General features: G+C 41.9%; 1 protein-coding gene across 1 annotated transcript in view; it reads left to right on the forward strand.

Moving 5' to 3' along the window:
- The first annotated feature begins 657 nt into the window (after nt 1–657).
- The window catches only part of LOC139339088 (piezo-type mechanosensitive ion channel component 2), an 81,489-nt gene continuing 61,476 nt past the window's right edge, over nt 658–20,670 (forward strand). Inside the window, exons 1-4 of the mRNA XM_070974543.1 lie at nt 658–792; nt 7,554–7,649; nt 12,479–12,604; nt 20,612–20,654. Of these exons, the coding sequence (XP_070830644.1) occupies nt 729–792; nt 7,554–7,649; nt 12,479–12,604; nt 20,612–20,654 (329 nt within the window). The 5' untranslated portion in view covers nt 658–728. The remainder of the gene's footprint in view (nt 793–7,553; nt 7,650–12,478; nt 12,605–20,611; nt 20,655–20,670) is intronic.

Genomic DNA, 20,670 nt, shown 5'->3' on the forward strand with positions numbered 1-20,670 from the left:
TGGGTTTGGGACACGTTATCTTTTATTACTTATGCTATTAGCATCCATCTCCGCGTCCCGCCTCTTGCTTCCAATTATCGCAGGGGGCTGGACCGGCTGCTAGAGAAACGCCTCTGATTGGCTGAGTCATGTGCCAATCACAGGCTCCTCCTGCAGCCTCCTGTTGGTGAACGCAATCCACACCAGAAGTCAGAAAGTCAAATTTCACCAAGGGGAAGGGTAAATTATCCGGTCATGCTGAGTGCTCATATCAAGCTTCACAGGGAAGAAGTGAAATTAAACCTTCTTATATTTTCAACGTTTCTCTTTAATGTCGCTTTGAAGTAAAAAGAAAGAGTTTAATTGAACTTGAAGACTTGTTGGCTCCTTTCTCCGGCATTTGAACGCGCTGTGCCAGCGCAGCTGCTCGCGCACCTGAGTCCGTTACTCAGCTCGTGCAGCGTCAACATGACTTTAATGCGTCTGAGCAACTAAACTCTCTTGGTGACATTACTTACCGGTGACATGCCCGCTGTGGTGAAACTTGGTATGTGCGCAGTCTTTCACTGTGGAGTATCCGCCGGAGACCAGGTGTCATCGGGGAGAGCTGATGTGGCCGTTTGCAGGAGCGCACCAGTTTGATGTCAGCTGGGATTTGACAGAGCGCAGGAGTTTGGGATGCAAGAGAAACCTTAGACAGACAGTCATCAGCTACTTGTACCTGGATTCAACACGGGCTAGCCGGAGCCATGGCCTCTGAGGTGGTGTGCGGGCTGGTCTTCAGGTTACTGCTGCCTCTGTGTCTCGCAGCTGGTGAGTTTTTGCTTTAATCCCCACTTTTTACGCATCGTAATTGGTTTATACTTCAGTATGCGCCAGGTGGGGTTGGTGATTGTTCAGATGATAGCTTAACTAATAGTTTAATTAACATTATCCTGTAAATCAGTTCATTACTCAAATGTAATGTTTGAGGAGGGCTGTAGCTTATATTAAAGATTGTGACACAGTCTGTTTTTATTTGGCTAAATGAGCAACTTTTTCCACTGTGACATTAATTCAAAATCTGAGGTACAAGCTTGAAGTATGCGACTAAGCAGAATCTCATGAGCAGAAATCAAATTTCTGATTGTGTCAGAATGTGGTGGATTTTTGTGATCATTTGTGATTGAGCTCATGATGCTGGAGGTCACAGTTCAGTCCTCATCACCGCTGAGTTCTGCGCTCTAAAACTGAGCCCAAACAAAAGCAATAGCCTGCACAGAGTCGCACACCAGATATAAGAGAGATTATTACAAACCAGAAGTGTGGTGTACCAGCACTCTTCACCTGGCTGCCACCTTTTATTGGATTTAGTAAAGGCCGACAGCAGGGTGCATTAAAAGCAATCTTATATCTCAGTTTTTGTGTCCAGAAATGTTACAAAACAGACAAATATGAGGAGCATGTGTTCCTCTTTTCAATGTTTGAAATGCACAAATAGTCAAACCACAAACCAGTTTGCTGTTTTAATTTATTCCACTCAACTACTCATTACTCAGGTTGACTGATATATTGCTGTTAAACTGTGTGTCATTAGAAATTAATTTCCGTGGTTTCTTGTGTGGTTTCTGAGCGTTGCTTATTGCTTCTCAATGAATCATCAGTGCTATTGATTGTGTAGCTGCTGAATGGACATTCAGTACATGTCTGTTGTGTCAATGCAGCTAATTAACATTTATATTGCCTCGACAGTGTCAGAGCTACACGTCTTGTGTTGTTGGACATTATAGTAAGCGATCAAGTTTTTTGGTTTGTTTACAGCATTTGTAACTTTGTTCAGAAAAGTGCTCCACACAGTCGCAGTTACTGTTGCTGTGTGAATGTTTGATTCACTCTTTTGCTATGCAGATTTAGAAGATGACTCATCGTCAAACTTGGCAGCTTATTTGGACTTTTAGCAGCTTTTAACAGACTGGAAAAGTCTCATCTCTGGAGCTGAGATATGACTAGTTTTACATACTTAAATGCTGATTAAGGCTTTATGGAGCTCGAGGTATGATCGCACCTCGGATGCACTGCAGACTCTATTAAAGGCAGTTTACTTTGTGTTTTAATTCTGTGGTAGGCCACAAGTGAAAATGATTAGCGTCTAACTACCACTGTGGTTCCACTGTGGTGTCTGCGTAAGACTTATGGGGCAGAGGTACTTTTAAAGCTAACAGCACGCTTCATATAGATAAGACCCACTCAGTACCACCATAATGCATCACTTGACAGTCCGACGCCCCCTTTATTTCCAAAAGCAATTGTGAGGCCGCGCATTGTCTCCATTAATTCGTGGAAAGTCGTTTTAACAGTATGAATTAATAATGCGGTTGTGAGGGAGAGAAGAATTGCCTTCCCTTTTATCGTAAACATACCTTTAATATTTTATGTTTTTTCAAAGTGCAAATGAGCACTTGTCATTCAGTGCAGCTGTACACAGTAACAGGATGAAGGAAATGTAAAGTGGAAAGAGGAGAAGGTATACAGGACCAGACGGCGTTAGGGATGAGAGAAGGTATTTCTGTCATCAGCCTCACCTGAGCGGCGGCTGACTTTCCTCGGTTATTTCTGTTTGCCAGTCAAAGATCTCATCGTAATTAAAACTGAATGAAAACCAATAACCATCAACCCATCAGCTCGCTTTTCTTTATTATTTGTAACACTAGTGGAAGATCATTTTAGGTTTCTTTTCTTTCCACATCTTCAGATTTTTGCTGCATTTTTGGGGGCAAAATAGAACAAGAAAATAAATATTTTCGGCCTCTCTGGGCTGAATGAACAGAGGAAAACACACTGCAGCACAGCACGTGTTATCTGACTCCGAGCACCTACATTACCCTGTTTGTGTATGTTCAGTGGTGTAATATGTGTGCACCCTGTCGCTTTTCTCGTGTCCTCCTGAAAGACTTGTCTGCTGACGTTACATACTCTCTGTTTCCTGTTGGCCATCTGACAGCACCTCTATTGAAAAGCACAGAGGTGCCGGGCCCATGTGTACACAGCCTCACACACACACACACACACACACACACACACACACACACACACACACACACACACACACACACACACACACACACACACACACACACAGTTGCACACAGCTACAGTTTGGCTGATCAAACAGGTTGCTGTTTATGTGTTTACTGGCAGAGTTTGGAGTGTGAACATGATTATTAGCATGCACTTGCAACAAATGTCTGATCTGATATCAAACCTGTGGTGTGAATGCACAGACGGTGCAGCAGATCAGCTGTGTTTAGTCGGGCAGGTTGCAGCAGAATAAAGCACAACACTGAAACAAGCAGAGGTGCGGGTAGGCAGACTCAGTTGGCACCATGAGGCTCCAGAAGAGAGATGGCTGTGTAAAAATAATGCTTCTCACCCACTGAAATTGTACTTGTATTGCCTATTCTAATACCTGCACGCACAGGGAGAAAAAAGCGTTCAATCAAAACCACATTAAGCAGAAACAGAACAGTTACGTCTGGAAATGTGGTAGAAATTTGGTTCTGTTGCAGTTAGTTTAGTTAAAGACAAAGGTTGTGTAAAGAAAAACAACCATTTTAATCAGAATTTCTACCACTGACAGAAAAATGCTGTTAAATGTTGGGCACACAATATTGCAGATATACACAGAATAAAGGCATATTGAATATTGAATTTAATTTAATTTTAGACTAAAAAGGAATCAGAAAATGCTCCATTGCTTCAGTCTGTGAAGCAAGGCTGTAAACAAAAACACATTCAGTGGAGAGCAACAGCAGCGTTAGATTCAGGGTAGAAGAAGAGAGATGCTACATGAAGAGGAGAGCTGTAGAAAACTCAGCTGCGAGTAAACGTCTGACAAAGAAAAACTCTTTCCAAATTTGAGGTTACTGTGACACAAATGGCCTAAGTATGTGGCGCTAAGCCATGTCTAAAACATTAAAATGAATCCCTGTATCTAGCAGAGTCTTTGTTTTTGGCTATGTTTCTTAGCTAGGCAACAAGCTAGCAAGCTAATGTATCGAAGCTACTGACGTCAAATGTTGTTAGCTAATGTTTACTTCTAAAATCTTCCTCTTACAAATGAAAAATTAAATTAATAAACAGCAGAAAAAACAAAAACAAAAAAACCTCTTGCTCATTTCAACACAGTTTTATTGCCAAAACAGCCTCATTTGTTCTGCTATGACTAGTAGCTTTGCTAATGTTAGCTAGCGCAGTTAATGTTAGCAAATTTCAGTTCACTTAATGACTGTTCCCCACTTGTGTTTCTGTTGTGCTACTATTACTGTGGTGATAGTATATATATATATTTTTACCATTATACTCTAACTGTCATTTGTGGCCACAGTGGTCGCTGTAAAGCAAAGGTTACATAGTTTTGTTAAACTATTAAGTGGCATTTGTTAGCTGATAGATAGCTAGTCAGTCATTAGCTAACCAGTAAGCCAGTGATGGTTAGCTAGCTAACAATCAGATATTTTAGGATATTTTATAGAGCAAACAATTAGACAAGTAAATAATCATTAGATCAATAATGAAAATAGTCCTCATTTGGAGCCCTGAATGAAACAAGCTGCTCTGATAAGAAGTGTTATGTGACCTAAAAGGCTTATTTTTACCCATTAAGCAGCATTTTTATGATAAAAATCAGTATTTGGTTTAAACACCTTACATCCTGGGTGTCATTCTGGATCTGATCACCACTTAGTTTCAAGTTTCATGCTCCAGTGAAAACAATAAACCTCTGCACAGGGTGGTAAACACTTCATGTGGTATGCTCTTTATTATTTTCTTCAGAGGGATTCCTCTGTTATCTACCGGTGCTCGGTCTGGCCAGGCACCGCACCGCCTTATCTTCAGTCATGACATTTATGTTTTTGGGCTTAAACTCTGAAGTCAGTTTGGCCTTGATTTCACATTCGAGACTGGTTTGCTTCTCTTGTGTTTCTGCTTTGTGCGGCTGTAATAGTATCTTGTACTGGGAGAGACAAAAGCCTGATTCAGATGTGAATGGGGATTTTTGCAGTAATCTGAAGTCTGAAAACAGCGGCAGTTTATTTTCATTCCCTTTGTAAAAATCCTCAGATGGTGAGTCATACAATGAAGGCAAATGGTCAGGAAGACTGCGGTCAAGTGTCTGCAAGCTAGCAGCGGGAGCAGAGCCATGCAGATACAGATAGATTATCTGTATCTCCTCACAGTGTAGATGCACAATGACTTCTTTAGATTTGTAATTCCGAGCAGATGCATAATGGGGACAGCAGGCTCCACGCTGTCGACTTGGGCAAAATAGGCAAGTTAGATCTAATTTAATGCCACATGAAGATAAACTTTAGTGGGTAGGGAGAGAAATGGTGTTGAATGTGAGATCGAAAATTCAAGATTGTGAGTCACTTCTGTCTCATTCGCCTCTGAGGCTTAAGCTGGACCTGCTTGTTTAAAAATCTGAGAAGGAAACAAAAATAATGATCAATAATGATAAGGTGCTTTTTTTACGTCGCTCTCTCGGTATCTGGACTGTCTGCCGTGTCAAGCGTTTGGGCGTATTTGAAACTTAATCGCACAGATAATCTACAGATGTTGGTGGTTGCAGAGCCCCTGTGACATTTATTAACTTTTGTCGGTTTTCATCGGCCTGCATCTGAGCACAGAGAAAACAAGGAGGTTCACTTACTGTAGGGCTCCAGCAAGGGAGAAGCCAGAGCCAAGTCAAATGTCAATGAATAGGTCCATTGAGTGTGCAAAGATAAATAAAAGCACCATTTTCAGCAGTTAAGTGTAATTTTTCAGTAGTTCAAGACCAGTAGCTGCCCAGACGGGCCGATCTCTGCGACTGAGACGGTAACTCACGCAGCTGACCAGGTTATAAACTGTGTGCTTGTTGATTTAACCACAGAGAGAAATTTGGGAGGTCAGACTGTGTGTCCACATTTTGTGCAGGGTTACTGTGTACTTCCTCTTGACCTAAGAGAAATGAACGGTGGGAATAAATTGTGCACACTCAAGGAAAACCTGAAAACCTGTGACCTGTAAATGTTATGTGAAATAGTGTTTGAGCTGATTTTACAGATATAAAAAGCACAGGAAAAAAGAAAAACTCAAACTGTGCTTCATGCACAGGCTCCAGTGGTGAGATGGCTAAGTGTTCGCCACAGTGGTTCATTTTGGATGCGTTAACTGATGTTCAGTCAGCAGGTGATGTGAGCTGTTTAACTGGTAAAAGCCCTGATCGGGGCAGATGGTCAGTCTCACTCAGGGAAATGAGGAGCGTTAAGGATCAATACATCAATTGATGGTTTTTGGAAGTCATGTTTGCACTTAAGCATTTTAACTTTCATCATGAGCTCGAAAGACTTCCTTCACGTGCCTTGATGGGGTGTGTTTGTGTGTGTGTGTGTCTGTGTGTGTATAGCAGGAGTGTTCGGGAAAAGGTGAGTGTGTGGAGTTACATAATCCAGTCATGTGTGACACAAAATAAATACTAAATACTGAAACAATTTATTGAATTCAAGCTTGACTGAATGTCAAGTAGAGTTAGCTAATGATTATTTTCATTAGCGATCAATCTGATCATTATTTCCTTGGTTAATATGTTAAATGTTCCCTCTGGAAAATGTCAATTATCAAAATAGTTGCTAATAGATTATTTGGCTAATCAGCTAATCATAGCTCAAAGGAAAGAAAAGAGTTTTTTTTATTTCACTTAGACAAGAATCAGCATGTGTGTTTAACTCGATTTCCTTTATATCTTTTACACTGAAATGAAATTTAAGAAAACCAAACATTGAATGTTTTTCACGACATGTCACACTCCTCGCACTCCACGTGGCTGTGTTTCATTTATAGTTTTGGCAACCGAAACCTGTTTTCCTGTTTTCAAAACTCGGAGGTGCGCCGTGGATTTTAGGGGCATCTGGAGCTTGACGCTGCAGAGATTCGGTTTTGTATAGTTGTAACCATAAAAATGATCCAGTTTCAGTAATGCTCACAGTCCATGCCATGCCATGGGATTCACGCAGAATGAAGCGCTCACTTCTGATACAAACCTCCGAGGCACCACACAGCACAGAGAGGCAGAGCTGATCTGCGGCTGCTCAGCCAGTTCATCGTTTGTCTTAACGCCCAGGCGCTATCAGATGATCACTGTTCTTCAAAACAAACATCAGTTTCTTGAATGACTGAATCAGGCTCCGGCTCGTTTTGTGATGCAGGCCAGATGAACAGATAATGAGGCTTGTGAGTGTAAAGTTTGGTTACAGGAATGTTCTGGCTTTTTATTACCGCGAGCAGTTTCTCTACACCAGGAACATTTTAACGAGTTTCACCACATGTTTCCCTCCAATCTGCGTGTAGTTTATCTCAGTGACGACTCCTGACCGGGCAGCTTGTTACCACTGCCAGCCTCTGCACTTTATTTACTCTTAAACATTATGTAATGCACAAAAAGCAATAAAAGCACTCATGAATGAGTGGGTGTTTAAATGGAGTTTTGTTGTTGTTTATTATGATCAAAAGGTGGATTTGCTGTTCAATTTGTGTTTGTGTCTTTGTCTCCGCAGCTTGCCTGTTCAGGTACAATGCCCTGTCCTTCGTCTACCTCATCTACCTCCTGCTTATTCCGCTCTTCGCCGAGCCCACGAGCACAACAATGCAGGGTAAGATCTATTGCGTAACTCTCTATCAGCGTCACTCGTTCGATGGCTTTGGCTTTGAGAATCTTGACAGTTTCCCAAAAGGCTCCAGTTTGAATTGCAATATTGTTCTCCGTAATACAAACCAGCCCTTCTCCAGGGGACTTGAATTTCCTTGAGATGTGGATGGATTTGGCGCATAGTTCAGTCCATGAAAGGTAATATCGGTTAGCGCGGGCACGCGTCCATCTGTAATAATAAAAACGATCCAGGGCCGGCCAGATCTGAGATTGAAAGACGTGATCCATCGGGGCCAGATCTGATGTCCAATTGAAGAAAACTAGCATTTTAGGCTGAGATCTGCACAGATAATTTTCATATGAAAGATTTAAAAAAAAAACTTAAAACAGAAGAAAACTGAACACGCAAGCTGTACAGCTGAGAAAAGAAACCCAAAAGAGTCAAAGAAAGAAGGAAAACCGGGATGAGGGCTGTTTTTGATAATGACGAAGGGGGGTAAAAAAGTTGCTCCTGAGGCTCCACTGAGTGTTTAGATGGTTTCATTTCCGAAAGAGAGTTCGGTAAATTAAAGCCACCCCTAAGGATGGTGAAGTAGCTTCCACATGGACATCTACGCAGCAGAGAAATATAAATCACAGCCGAGGTTTATGGGAAGTGACTGAGGTGACTCTTCTCCTTACGGCCGATGAATGTGGGACTGCGCTCACCAACGTCAGCCGTGCCTTTACATAATATGGGTTTCTGTCGGAGACCACATGCAGCCTTTAATAATACATACGCCCATATTGGTGGCGCGAACACCATCCAGGCCGAGAGCTGTCTCTGCTCGTCTGCAGCTGAAATAACAATCAGGAAGTAAAGGAGGGAGAGGAGAGGAGAAAGTGGACCACTTACACCCTCATCAATAGTTAAAGAGAGACATCATCGAGTAAAGCTCAGTGTTCACGTGTCTGATAGCTGTTGACTTCAAGCATGGCGCGACATATGGCAGCTAGGTCACAATTTCCATGTTTGTTTTTTTTAGGAATTTGAAAGCTTTGCTGTTTTATCTGTGACTGCAGCCTTGTTCCCCTCATTGACATTATGTAGTGGTGCTCAAATATATGATACGACACATTAACACCAACAAGAAATGACAAATTCAAGTGATTCAAGACTTTGTTTTCCACATAACAGTTAAATCACCCGCAAAGTGATTTTGTTCCAAATACAGTATAAACTCAGTAATTTTCCCATTGGAAGGCGATTTCACCATGAAAACGTTTTCTGTTACCTCTAAGATTGAGATTTTATTAACTTAAGGAGTACGAACAAAACACATAGACAACACAGCACAGACAATGATCCAGCAGGAGTTTAAATTAAAAAAATAAATAAATAAAACTACTACAAAGCACCTGCTCTACATAACCTTTGGCTGATCTGGCAGCAGGCGAAGGGAGGCACGCGGTAACAAAATTAACTTAAACGTCGATAAACAGTTTACAGTAAACAACGTTTCCTCCCATTATTCACTAAGCTTACATTCTCACATTCTGTGGTGTGAATTAAAATAATTTGCAGTTATTAGCATACATGAGCTAGGTCATGTTTATTTTTTGGCAGTAGAATTCGAAATAAAAAACCTCGAAATGTCAGAATATTTGAAGCAGTAATTGGCGATCTAATAGTAACGACTCACGACAGAGCAGCCTCTTAAAAGCTCCAAATCTTAAGCTTGTTTATTCTCCTTCTTTTAGAAAATGAATAAACAAGATTTTATGGAAGCTTTAGTGCTTTTCTTTTTTTTCCAGGAAGCTCTGCTTGTCACCTGTTGGCATGATACATTTTTGACCAGCTCATGTTTACGTAGCCTTTAAGCAGACATAATAGTGATCATGTACAGAAGCCAGAACACAAAAGAACGAAATATCGCGCGTGTAAATTGCCACAGGCGCATATAGCATGAGATATTCCTCTTGTGTAACACCTGCCGCGGTAAACGTGTCCCATCTGTCTGCCTCACCTGTCTGTCATCAGGGAGGGGAGCTGCAGGCTGGAAGAGCCGCAGCATGAGGAGGTTTCAGTGAGCAGTAACAGGATTATTTCTGACTGATTATGAAATCATTGGATTCTCTAATAACTGCAGGATATTTTAGGTATATATTTGACTGACTATTGAAGGCTAAAGTATGTAGTTTTGGGTGCCAGCTGATTGCGGTTGAGGATGATTGTGATAGCATTACTGAAATGAATTCAGACTGGAAATGATGGGTTGTCCATTTAATTTCAGACTGTATGTATTTGGCATTAAAAGCACTACACTTACTGCACTTAAGTAATATCTACATGAACTATGCAGTGATTATAGAGTTAAGCAGATAATCATGATGTATATATATCAGCTTGACGGGCATCTCCTGGCTGTGCTATGTGACATTTAAATTGTTCACTGAGTTAATGTATGAAAACATCCTGTGGGCAACTTGAATACACACCAAACGCAAAAAACTCACATCAGATTGTGCAGAAAAGACGCATTTTGAATTGTTTTGGAGGGAATTAGGAGAGGGATTGAGCGAACTTCACTGCTTTGTTTTGATGGTCCGTTTCATTTTGTCTGTTGAATGTTAAAGAACATGCTGCAGTTAAATGGGCAAAGTTAATTTCAACCAAATGTTACACATGAATAATTCATTAGGTGTAATTTGCTTTAAAAAGCCACAGTGCGGTGTGCCCGAGGATATGTCAGTATACAAAAGCCTAATCCTAAATAGAGACAAACAATATCTTATGCAACTTGTTGTTGTTGTTTGTGATTTACTGTCTAATGCTGTAATCGCAGTATTTGGCTCCACGTCCCCTCGAAGGCATTCAAGTCTCAGAGGAGGTGAACAAAATAGAAACTGCTGCTCTCGTATGGGTAGCAGCCTTTACAGTGGATGCTGTACTGTACGCCTTGCTGAATGGGCACCGACATGACAATTTCCCTTTGGGACTCTTTTAATACTGTTGCATGAATTTGTGTAAATATTTGATGTCACGGATGATTTATCAGGTTTATGTTTCAGCTGTAGGGTGTAACAGAGGGTGTCTGCCTTTAAAGGACCAGTGCGTAAGTCTTAGGGGGCTCTATTGGCAGAATATGGCAGATATTGAGAATAATACTCATAAGTATATTGTCATCAGTGTATGATCACCTGAAATGAAGAATTGTATTTTCTGACACACTGGTCCTTTAACACATATCCCACGTTGGCTTTTTTTTTTAAATCCCAAAACAACAAAACAAAAACAAATCACTGCATTAAGGTAGAAAATATTTCATTGGCCCTCTCGGACGCAATGATTTGGCAAGACCATGCGGTTAAATCAGGTCTTAATGTTGTCAAATGGATACGATTCTCTGATTGATTAGCGAAACAGCAGCAACTGTTAAAACTGAACAATGCCTTCTGTCTTGGAAGCTTTTAAAAAGTCCTCATGGGATGGCTTTTGAGACTGAATAATGAAGCACAGTGAAATACTAAATCAAGATGAGCGTCAGGAAACCAAGACAGATGGCCGTCACACAGCAAAAATGCTCTGTTACAAATAGGAAAAAGGGGGGCAGCGCCAAAGCGGTTGAGTTGTCCCGAGTCTTAGGACCAATTTGGACGCAGAAGCTCGCTAACAGTCCTCATACCTCATATTTACAAGCATTCTTTTCCCTCTTTGTGAAAGCCCAGGGAATCGCAATGGGAAATTAACACAAATTGTTTTCACTTCAACATTTAATTTGCCTGCTGTGGTCTGTTGTTGCACACATTCGATAAGGTTAGCCCTCGATCGCCTGAGGCCCAGCAGTAGCATTTCACCTTCGCCAGGATATTGTGCCATACGCTGTAATAAAACCGTTATGTGTTCCCCCACTAGGATGCAGTAAATATAATGAGATGGAGATGTTGCCCTGTGCGCAACCAGTGGACCAAACTGCAGATATGTGGGACAGTTCAATCATCCAGAGAGCTCCTGTCGCTTCCTTCTCCAAGAAGAGTCCCAACAAGCTTGTTCTTCCCTGAGCGTGAACATTTTCATTTTCACAATAAGAGAGGTCCGAGAAATCCTACTGTAGAGAATTATCACCATAACAACTCCTGAAATTATCCCAAATACCTGTAGGTGCACTATAAAATAGCCATGTGTGGAACAGCTGTGGCAGCTCCTCAGACTGCTCTCATCCTTCCCTGCCAGGATCAGTAATGTCCACTGACAGCTGTATTCTTTACCTACATTAAAGAGCCAAGCCATTTCTTGAGAACATGAACAGCCACCGAAGCCAGAAACCAAAGTATCAAATCGGGTATAAAGGCTGGTTTTGCTCCTTCCACGATGAATCAGAGACTTAGACAGAATTAGAGGTCTTGTGGTCCACCAGCATGTTTATTTGACTTTCTAGCAGAAATAAGCTTTGCTCTACGGTAGCGTTGCCAGTTCTTAACCAGGATGTGTGTCGTGATCCACAAAAAAAATCCCCTTTGCGTGCTCTCCTGCTCACCTCCACCTTTTTTACTAATTCATTCAAAGCAGCTCCAGACTTCACAGCCGATCACGTGAACATGAGTTGTCGTTCTCTTTGCTCTGCCCTCAGACGTGAATGAGAATTGAGACGTCACAGACACCTCTCAATGTTGCACAACTCAAAAGGGATTAAAATTTCACCCTTGTGTAAGACAAAGTTCTCTGTGTCTAGGAAAAATAAGCAGCGAAGAGTCTTTTTCTGTGTTTCAGCGCGTGAACGGCAGTAATAACATATGGAAATCCTTAAACTGAGTGGTGCTGGTGAACTCACTGTAGCTGTTCTCCTCCTCCAGGCCACACAGGGCGTCTGCTGAAGTCCCTCTGCTTCACCAGCATGTCCTTCCTGCTGCTCCACATCATCTATCAGATTACCGTCAACAGCCTCCTGGCAGGCAATTCCATCTCCTCCGACTTCAACTGTGAGTACACTGCGGCCTTTAAGGTCAAGCTTTAAAATCAAAGCGACTCACGGGTCAAGAATCCGACTGCCTGCAAAGCTTTGAGAGATGTACAAGATGTTGATGTTAACAGGCTAATAATGCCATGGTCAACCCTTTAAAGTCAGTTTTAATATTGGTTCAATTGTGTCAGTTGCAACTCTGTCTCTACAAATGTTTATATACTACAGAATGGTTCTGCCACTTAGGTTTATATAGAGGAAATGGAAAGCTGTGTCCTGGATTTTATTTACTGGGAACAACGTTCCAGTCTAGTAGTGTTAGATGCATACAAAGGTAGGTGGGATGGATGGTGGGTGGGCAAAGACTTTGACACTGGATGGGGTTTGCATCTTCCCCAAGCATTGATTAACCCCCTAGAAACTCACCTCTGTTCATCAAAATGACATATTTAGAGTTTTTTTCCAGGAAGAAAAAACTTGCCTTCGATGTATTTCTTCACCTTTGCCATCACGCGTGGATCAAAGTGCGCCTTCATCTCCACCCACCCCTCCGCCCCGCCGCTCGCCTGCAGCTTTGAGTCTGCTCATCAAACGCACAAACCTCATCAGCAGCTTAACTACCTGACAAACTGTTCTGAGTAGCGTCTGCTGTAGCTCTCTCCATCAAGAGTGCAAACACTCTCCTCTCACGCCAGTTCGGTTTCAGCTTTTCTTTCAAACATATTTTCTTTTGCAAATTAGACAACACAAAGTCATACCTGGCCACTACCTTTACACACAGTGAGTCCTAAAATCACCACGAGGCAACCACTATCAGAGCAACATGGAGTGGATTAATTAGTGCCTAAGTTAAGTGACTACAGCTAAAACTGGCTCCTACATTACATGACGACATAAATGACTGTGCATAAATGAAAGCACACGAGGACTTATCAATAAGAGTACAGTTAAGCCTCCTTCCATTTGGTCAGATGCTTGCAGTGACTTTGAGTCAGACTTTCTTCTTGTTTTATTGGTGAGTGACGTTTGAGTGAATGGCTCCTCGTCAGTAGATGTAAAGCTAATGTTGTGCATAGTGCCACCTGCTGTACTGGAGGGACAACACATCGAATTATGCCTCCCGTCAATGTTACAATCTTTTTTTAAAGAAAGGTTCAAAACCATTTTAACAGGAGGGCAGCGGAAGAGAAGATAAAATATGGGAGAATCTGGGAAAAATGGGTGGGTTGGGCCTGCAAAGAGCCATGAGTACATACATCTTCAGGTGGTCCACACAGTACTCAGTGGCTTTCTCAAAGACTGTTTTTCTAGAACAATTTACTCACTGCGAGCACTCATGCGAAACCAGAACGGGGAGATCTCTATTGGTCAGGCTTCATGTTCACGACAGACTGTGTGCACACGTGTGTCCCATCCATCACACAGGCCGTTTTGTGCTCAAACTCTGACCTGAGCTATTGATGCAGTGTCGCAGAGTTGTATATCACTGCAGAAGGTGTAGTTTCTTTTTTTCACAGCCTGAGGCAAAGTTTCCATCCAGAAAACCGAAGTGAAGACATGCTCCATTTGCAGGATTCGGTGAAATATGCTCTCTAATAATGATTCACAATTTCTAGAAATATCCTCACTCTTATTGCGTTCTGTCACATCGTGAAGATTTATGAATCTCACACATTCCTCAATGTAATTAGCTTCCTTATGCCATATGGCGACAGAAAAAAGCTCTTGTTGCCAGTAAAGCAAACACTGTCAGCTCCTGAGTCAGTGTTGGAAGGTGTTAATCGTTGGCCTTGGACTTCTCATGAAACTCTGTATCAAACTGTAAAATTTGAATGTGTCTAGACGGGACAGACCCTGACCTTGTGTTCTAATGACTTGTTCTTTCTAATGGAGGTAAGTCACTTTCCAAAGTCAGAGCACAGCCAACTTTGCTCAGGAGGCAGAACGGACCTTATCGCCTCAGGCTGAAACACAGAGCCGTTCACAGAGGGTAGACTAAATATTCGCTCAAGGAGATCTTTATTACCGAGGTCTCGAGCGCTGCAGTTTTTGGCAGATCAAACCCTTATGTGATGAGACCATAAACTTTATCCAGCTACTGCATTTCTGTTCGTGTTATTCACCTCTCTATTGATCTGGTTAATTAAGCAATAGTTAACTGCAACAGTCTTGTACATTGTGAAAAAAATAACATTTTTTGTGAATCTTTGTAACATAATCTGTACAAAGAATACATGATGACCCTCGCTCCATCCTCTCTTTTGAACAACTGAGCCTTTCCAGGATGCCCCGTTCATACCCAATCATGATGCTATCACCTGTCACCAATGAGCCTGTTTACCTGTGCGATGATCCAAACAGGTGTTTTTGGAGCATTCCACATGTTTCCCAGTCTTTAGTTGCTCCTGTCTTAACATGTTTGAAACATGTTGCTGCATCAAATCCAGAATAAGCAGATATTTACAAAGATAATGAAGCTGATGAGGTCAGAGTGGTTAAAAGATAACGAAACCATGATAGATAAGAACACATAACATGTAGAATTTCATTAGAAAAGCTTTAATGGACAAGTCTGGTGATATTTTGTGTTTTTCCTTTTATTAACAAGTCATGAAAAGACCGAAACCCAGAATGAACTGATCCTGCCAATACGTAACGTCTGCTACCAAACTCTAAATATATTTTCCTCCTCTGTGCCATGGAGCTCCATTGTTGTCCAAATACTATTAAAAAACACATCATTGAGTCGCGCTTTTACCCTGGATGACATCTTCCTTCATTACCATGAACACACACTGTGAGTTATTTTGAGTCAACCCACATACACCATCCTACTGCTGTAGAGACTCTCTATAGATGTGCTTTACCAATGCGTATTATTCTGTCGCTAAAAGTAGTCCCCCCCCAAATACACTGTTTACTCTTCACAAAATATCTAGTGCTGTCAGGCGATTAAAAAAATTAATCTAATTAATTACAGGATTTGTAATTAATTAATCTAATTAATCGCATTTTAATCTCATATCTGCTAAAGGTCCCCAAATAAAGAATTTGAATTCTAGGACATTACAATTCACTGACATTCACATTACAGCTGGTGAATTCTTTTCATCACTGTAGTTCTCGACGGTAGCTGGAAATTAGAGTCAGATGACGCTATCTGAAACGCCTCTTTTAGGCCCTCGTCTTCCACGATTGAAATCGGCCTGCAATCAGCAGCAACCCACTTTGCGATTGAGTTTGTCAGTTTTTCTGTCGTGGCTTTGCTCATTCGTTTTCCTAACTCAGCAAGTGTGGGTTGGCGGAGTGAGCTCACGGTAGCACTAGTGGCACTAGCAGCAACTACATGTTTAGCGTTTAAATGATAATTCAGGCTGGAGCTGCTACGGTGATAGGAAAATTCTTTTTTACACAAGGTACAAATCACTGCGTCCTTGTTAATAGTCCCGTCTTTGTTCTTTTTATAAGTAAACTTGCCGTTCAAAGGTCCAAGTACGCTTGCTTCGCTCTCCGGTGTCGCATCCATGTCTGTTGTCGCCCTGCTTTTGACTAGTGGCGCAGGTAGGATGCGACCTCACTGCAGCCTACGGGTCACTCAAAGGGCCAAATTTAAAATGCTTGCGCATTGACTTGCCACTCATGATTAATTGCGTTAATTTTTATAGCTCGTTAATTTGCAGCGTAATTAATTAATCTAATTAACGCGTTAAACTGACAGCCCTAAAAATGTCACATTCTCATACTAGCAGTGCGGCTCCAGGGAAGCCAATGCTGGTCAGTCAGTCCAGTCACAGTTTGCGCAGACATTCATGGTCCCCCGAGGATGAAACCTACTGACTTTGACGATCGCCTGGCTCCTCCTGTGGCTCCACCATGAGGTTGACATTTTTGGTTCAGACTGCAATATTTCAACTAATATTGGACGGACTGGCATGCAAACGTTTGTGCACCCCTCAGGATGAACTGTAATTATTGTGGCGATGCAGTATAACCACGTTAAACATACCGTCACCATTGGCCTGGTGTTGTAGACATGCTGAGTGTGGACTGTGTTTATCTCTAAGTCAAACTGTTCAGGGTTTTGCTTCAGACTAGATATTATAAAGCTCCACTGACACTTGAATGAATACCATCTTGAGTCATTATCTGCAACATTTACCCGCACAGCCCCTGTACGAGCACTGGGCCACTCAGGAATTACTTCATAGTGAACAGCTGGTGGATCCTGGCTGTCATTTTCACAATTAATGAGGCACAGGGTGGAGAATTATAACACTCATGATGAAAAACTTACGGAGCTTAAGAGACACAAAAGAATGATATTGAGAAATCACAAAATATTAGTACTGCATTGCAAAATAATTTATTTCTACAGCACATTAAGATACTGCATACTATTTTAAAGACATGTAGTGGAAAACTTCAGATTTTGCCTCACTACGAGGATTTACATATATATTGTTTGGACTTCCACTTCCAGAATTATTGTCATCCTATTCCTTTGTTTATTTTTGGGCTATATTTGCAACAGGAAGTCAGACATTACTTTCTGTCCTCTCGATCCGCCGCCTACATGCCGAGTAAATGCCTTATCTCAGGTCTCTGCATTTGGCATTTAGCCCCATGACACCCTTTTCCTTTTTGCAGCCAAGTATAAACAAAGAGTCCTCCGCTGTGGTGAGGCAGGCGGTTATCCTCCCTTCACATAGCTTCGTATTATTTCCTCTGTTCGCCGTGGCCAAATACACCATTAGAGCAGTAAACTGAGTTGAGTATGAATGAGGAAACCTTCCAAAAAAGCTAACACCTCCAGCTGTTAGAGCAGGTCAGTGACTGGTCACCAGATGAGCCGGCTTCCTTAGGAGTCATCTGCCATTCCTGTGTGCTGACTGGACGTGGTGGGAACTGCATTTACATCACAAACAGTCCGAAGTGTTTGGATTAACCATCATTAACCAGATGGGTGGAGCTCCCTTCTCCTCAGATAATGTCAACTTAATAGTGACAAATAAATACACAACGCTGACTTTCAGAATACTTTCCTGTGATTGTGTGAACTTTTTGGCACTTATTGTATTTAGTGGCAGCACCCACCCATCTGGCAGCTAAGTAGATTAAAACAAACCATAAAAGAAGGATTTGCAAGTTTGATTTGACGGCAGTGGACATTTCACCAGCTCATAAGGAGCAAACGGCCTGTTGAATGGCTGTTTTGTGACCATTTCCTCCGGGATAGTCTCCATTAAGACAGCATTGTTGACCTTCACTGCCCTCGGTTCTCCAAATGTGAGACATTTACTGAATTCTCCCTCCGCTTACCGATCGTCCGATTATAGTTATGACGTGCTGAAATGTTGACGCTGCGTATCGCCGCTCTCTGAGGAAAAGGGTAACTGGCATTAGGCCCCCGAGATAGAAGAGAGAGAGTGCAAAGAAATGCTGTGCTGGGAGGTTAACAGCCCAGCAAGTACAAAGGGTGTTTTATGATGTTCACATAAAGTCTGAGGACAGGTATTTTTGGTGCTCAGCTGGGGTGGAAAGCGGCCTCGCCTCGACGGGCAGAAACTCTCATACTCTATTCCAGAAGTCTCCATGCTGAGCTGAGACAGAGTTAATGTTATTCCTCTCCTCATCCTATGGATCAGACTGGCCCGACTTTACCTCTGGCATTCCTCATGTCTGATATCACGCACAGGATGGGTTTCCTCTCACACCTGTAAGCTCAGTTTGGGCTGGGTGCAGTTAGGTGTTGCAGATGTTTGGACTTGGGAAAGACTGAAGCAGGTTTTGTTTTGCCTGTAGTCACTGGGCTGACATTTCACAGTGAAGAGTTTCTATTTGAAGAATTAAATGGGCCATTAAGTAATCTATGACCTTCAGCAACCTCTGTGGGTGATTATTCAGGATTACAGCAACATCAGTGGACCTTATCTCCTCCTCTGCCAGTCTCTGGCATGTCCGTCACTGTGTCACTTACGCTTCTTTGGCTTTAAGTGTTAATATAATCTACCGCCGGTTGGTTGGTGTTACATTTACTGACAGTGATGCTCTGTGTTCAGTTTTACTTTTTGCTTATGCCCCTAAAATCAAATGTCCTCCAAATTAAAGCTGCATTATGTTGTTTTCGGCCACCAGGGGGCAGAAAATTAACAAAGCAAACTCTGAGAAACGCACCGTGGTATGGCATTGGCTTAAACAATACCTAACATATTCACAGTTAACTGAAACGTCCAGCAGACTCAGAAATGAGTCCATGTAGCATCTTTACGTTGCTAGCTAAATGTCCAACTTTCCTTACCAGCCGCCATCAGGTCGTGTTTATTTGTTTATCTGATATTGTTCAGTGCCTGTGGTTTGATTTATTAGTGTGACCCAACCATGTAGTGGGGTCTGCTTAACGCAGATCAATGCTGTTATCGATGCTGAGTTGGGTGTTGATTCGCAGTGAGCTCAGTATGCAGTAAAAATTGGAAGTCACCTAGCTCCACCGTGCTGTACACTGTGTTGTTTTGACTGTTTAGCCTTCACATGTGATACGTTACAGCACAGTTTGGTCAGTTATCGCACCGTCTGTCCTCTTTGACTCTTAAAATGGGAGTGGACATGTGGAGGTGGACGGACTCCTCTAATGTTTTCACACAGCTCCGTTGGAGGGGGACTGTGGTTGAAGCGTTGGAGGTCAGAGGTCATGTCAGGGGTTAATCATGTGGGCTCCTCCCATCACAGATGATGACCTCCACACTCTTCTCCTCTACACCAGCCACATAACGCACATCACATCTGTGATGATAAATCTATTTTTGCAGCTATGTTTGTCACTGATGAGTAATAAAGGACGACCAGGCTTTGCAGCCACAGTCCATTACCTTTTTATTCACCTTGAGTGGGATTCAGTTTCCTGTTCCTGACAAAGTGCCTGTTAGTGTGACTCATTCCTTGACTGAATACTTGGTGTGTGTTTCATTTATGAGAAATCCCTTAAGATTGTCTGTTTGTTTGACACTTATTTTCTACTTTACAGTCTATCTATTAACCTCCATTTGCAAATGAAGCTTTTCAAAAAGATCAATGGTGCTTTTTAACGCTTCGATAGCAGGTTATGAAAAATATTTCTTACGCTCTGATTCTGCTATAGTTTAGAGAAATTGAATCGCTTTTAGTTGTCTTTCTTTCTTTTAGAAGCCACTTTGGAATTGAAGATTTCATTCAATGTTTTTTTTTAACAAGAATTTCAGCAAAAAGCACTTTTTAAGCTCTCACACAGTACGAGCAGTCTGCACACAAGTGCTTCGTCTGCTGTCTGTTTTGAGTTACGCTCGTCTGAGTCGAGCGCTGTCACCGACCTGTGTTTAACATCGTCACTCTCCTCACAGCCCTCCATAAATCAGATATTTCAGCACTGCAGCAAGTTCGGCACCTAATTAGTCTCCTAATACGCCGACGAAGCAGCCGGATATATTGATATGTCATTGAGTCGAGATCCTCAAGTCACAAGCTGATGCTTTCTCTGGCAGTAGAACAAAGGCCAGTCAAACTTTGGCAGTTCTTCTCTGCCAGTTGAATACCTGGAAATCTCTCTCCGAGCACTGGAGTGACGTTCAGGAACTCTTCAACCAGTCCAAGCTGTGGAAACAAAGCTCACATGAAATGTTCTCTTGTTTTTACATGTAGGTTATCTCAACAGTGAGCAGAGGAAGATGAATTATTTTAATTCACTTGAAAATGAAATGAAATATCAGCTGGCTCTCACGAAAGTAGTTTTTTTAAGGGTTTATTAATGAATCTGTCAGAGGCTTTGGACTAGATCCTCATTCTTTTTATTATGGTAATAGTGATTAATAATCAGCAGTTATTGGCTGTAGATAGTCTGGATACAGTCATGGAAATCATCCCCTCAACAGCTGCTTGACCACCTGTAACACCATTTGTTTTGACTATGATATAAAGGTGTTTTTAAAGGTGTTAAGGTGCATTTCTTTGCCAAATCATGTCAGTATTCACTAACTGGTTTTATTTTATCGTGCAGGTTCCACGTGGGAGAAATCCATAAGACAAATTGGCTTTGAGAGGTAAGACGAAGATGAA

Source organism: Chaetodon trifascialis, chromosome 11 (genome assembly GCF_039877785.1).
Source record: "Chaetodon trifascialis isolate fChaTrf1 chromosome 11, fChaTrf1.hap1, whole genome shotgun sequence".
NCBI lineage: Eukaryota > Metazoa > Chordata > Actinopteri > Chaetodontiformes > Chaetodontidae > Chaetodon > Chaetodon trifascialis.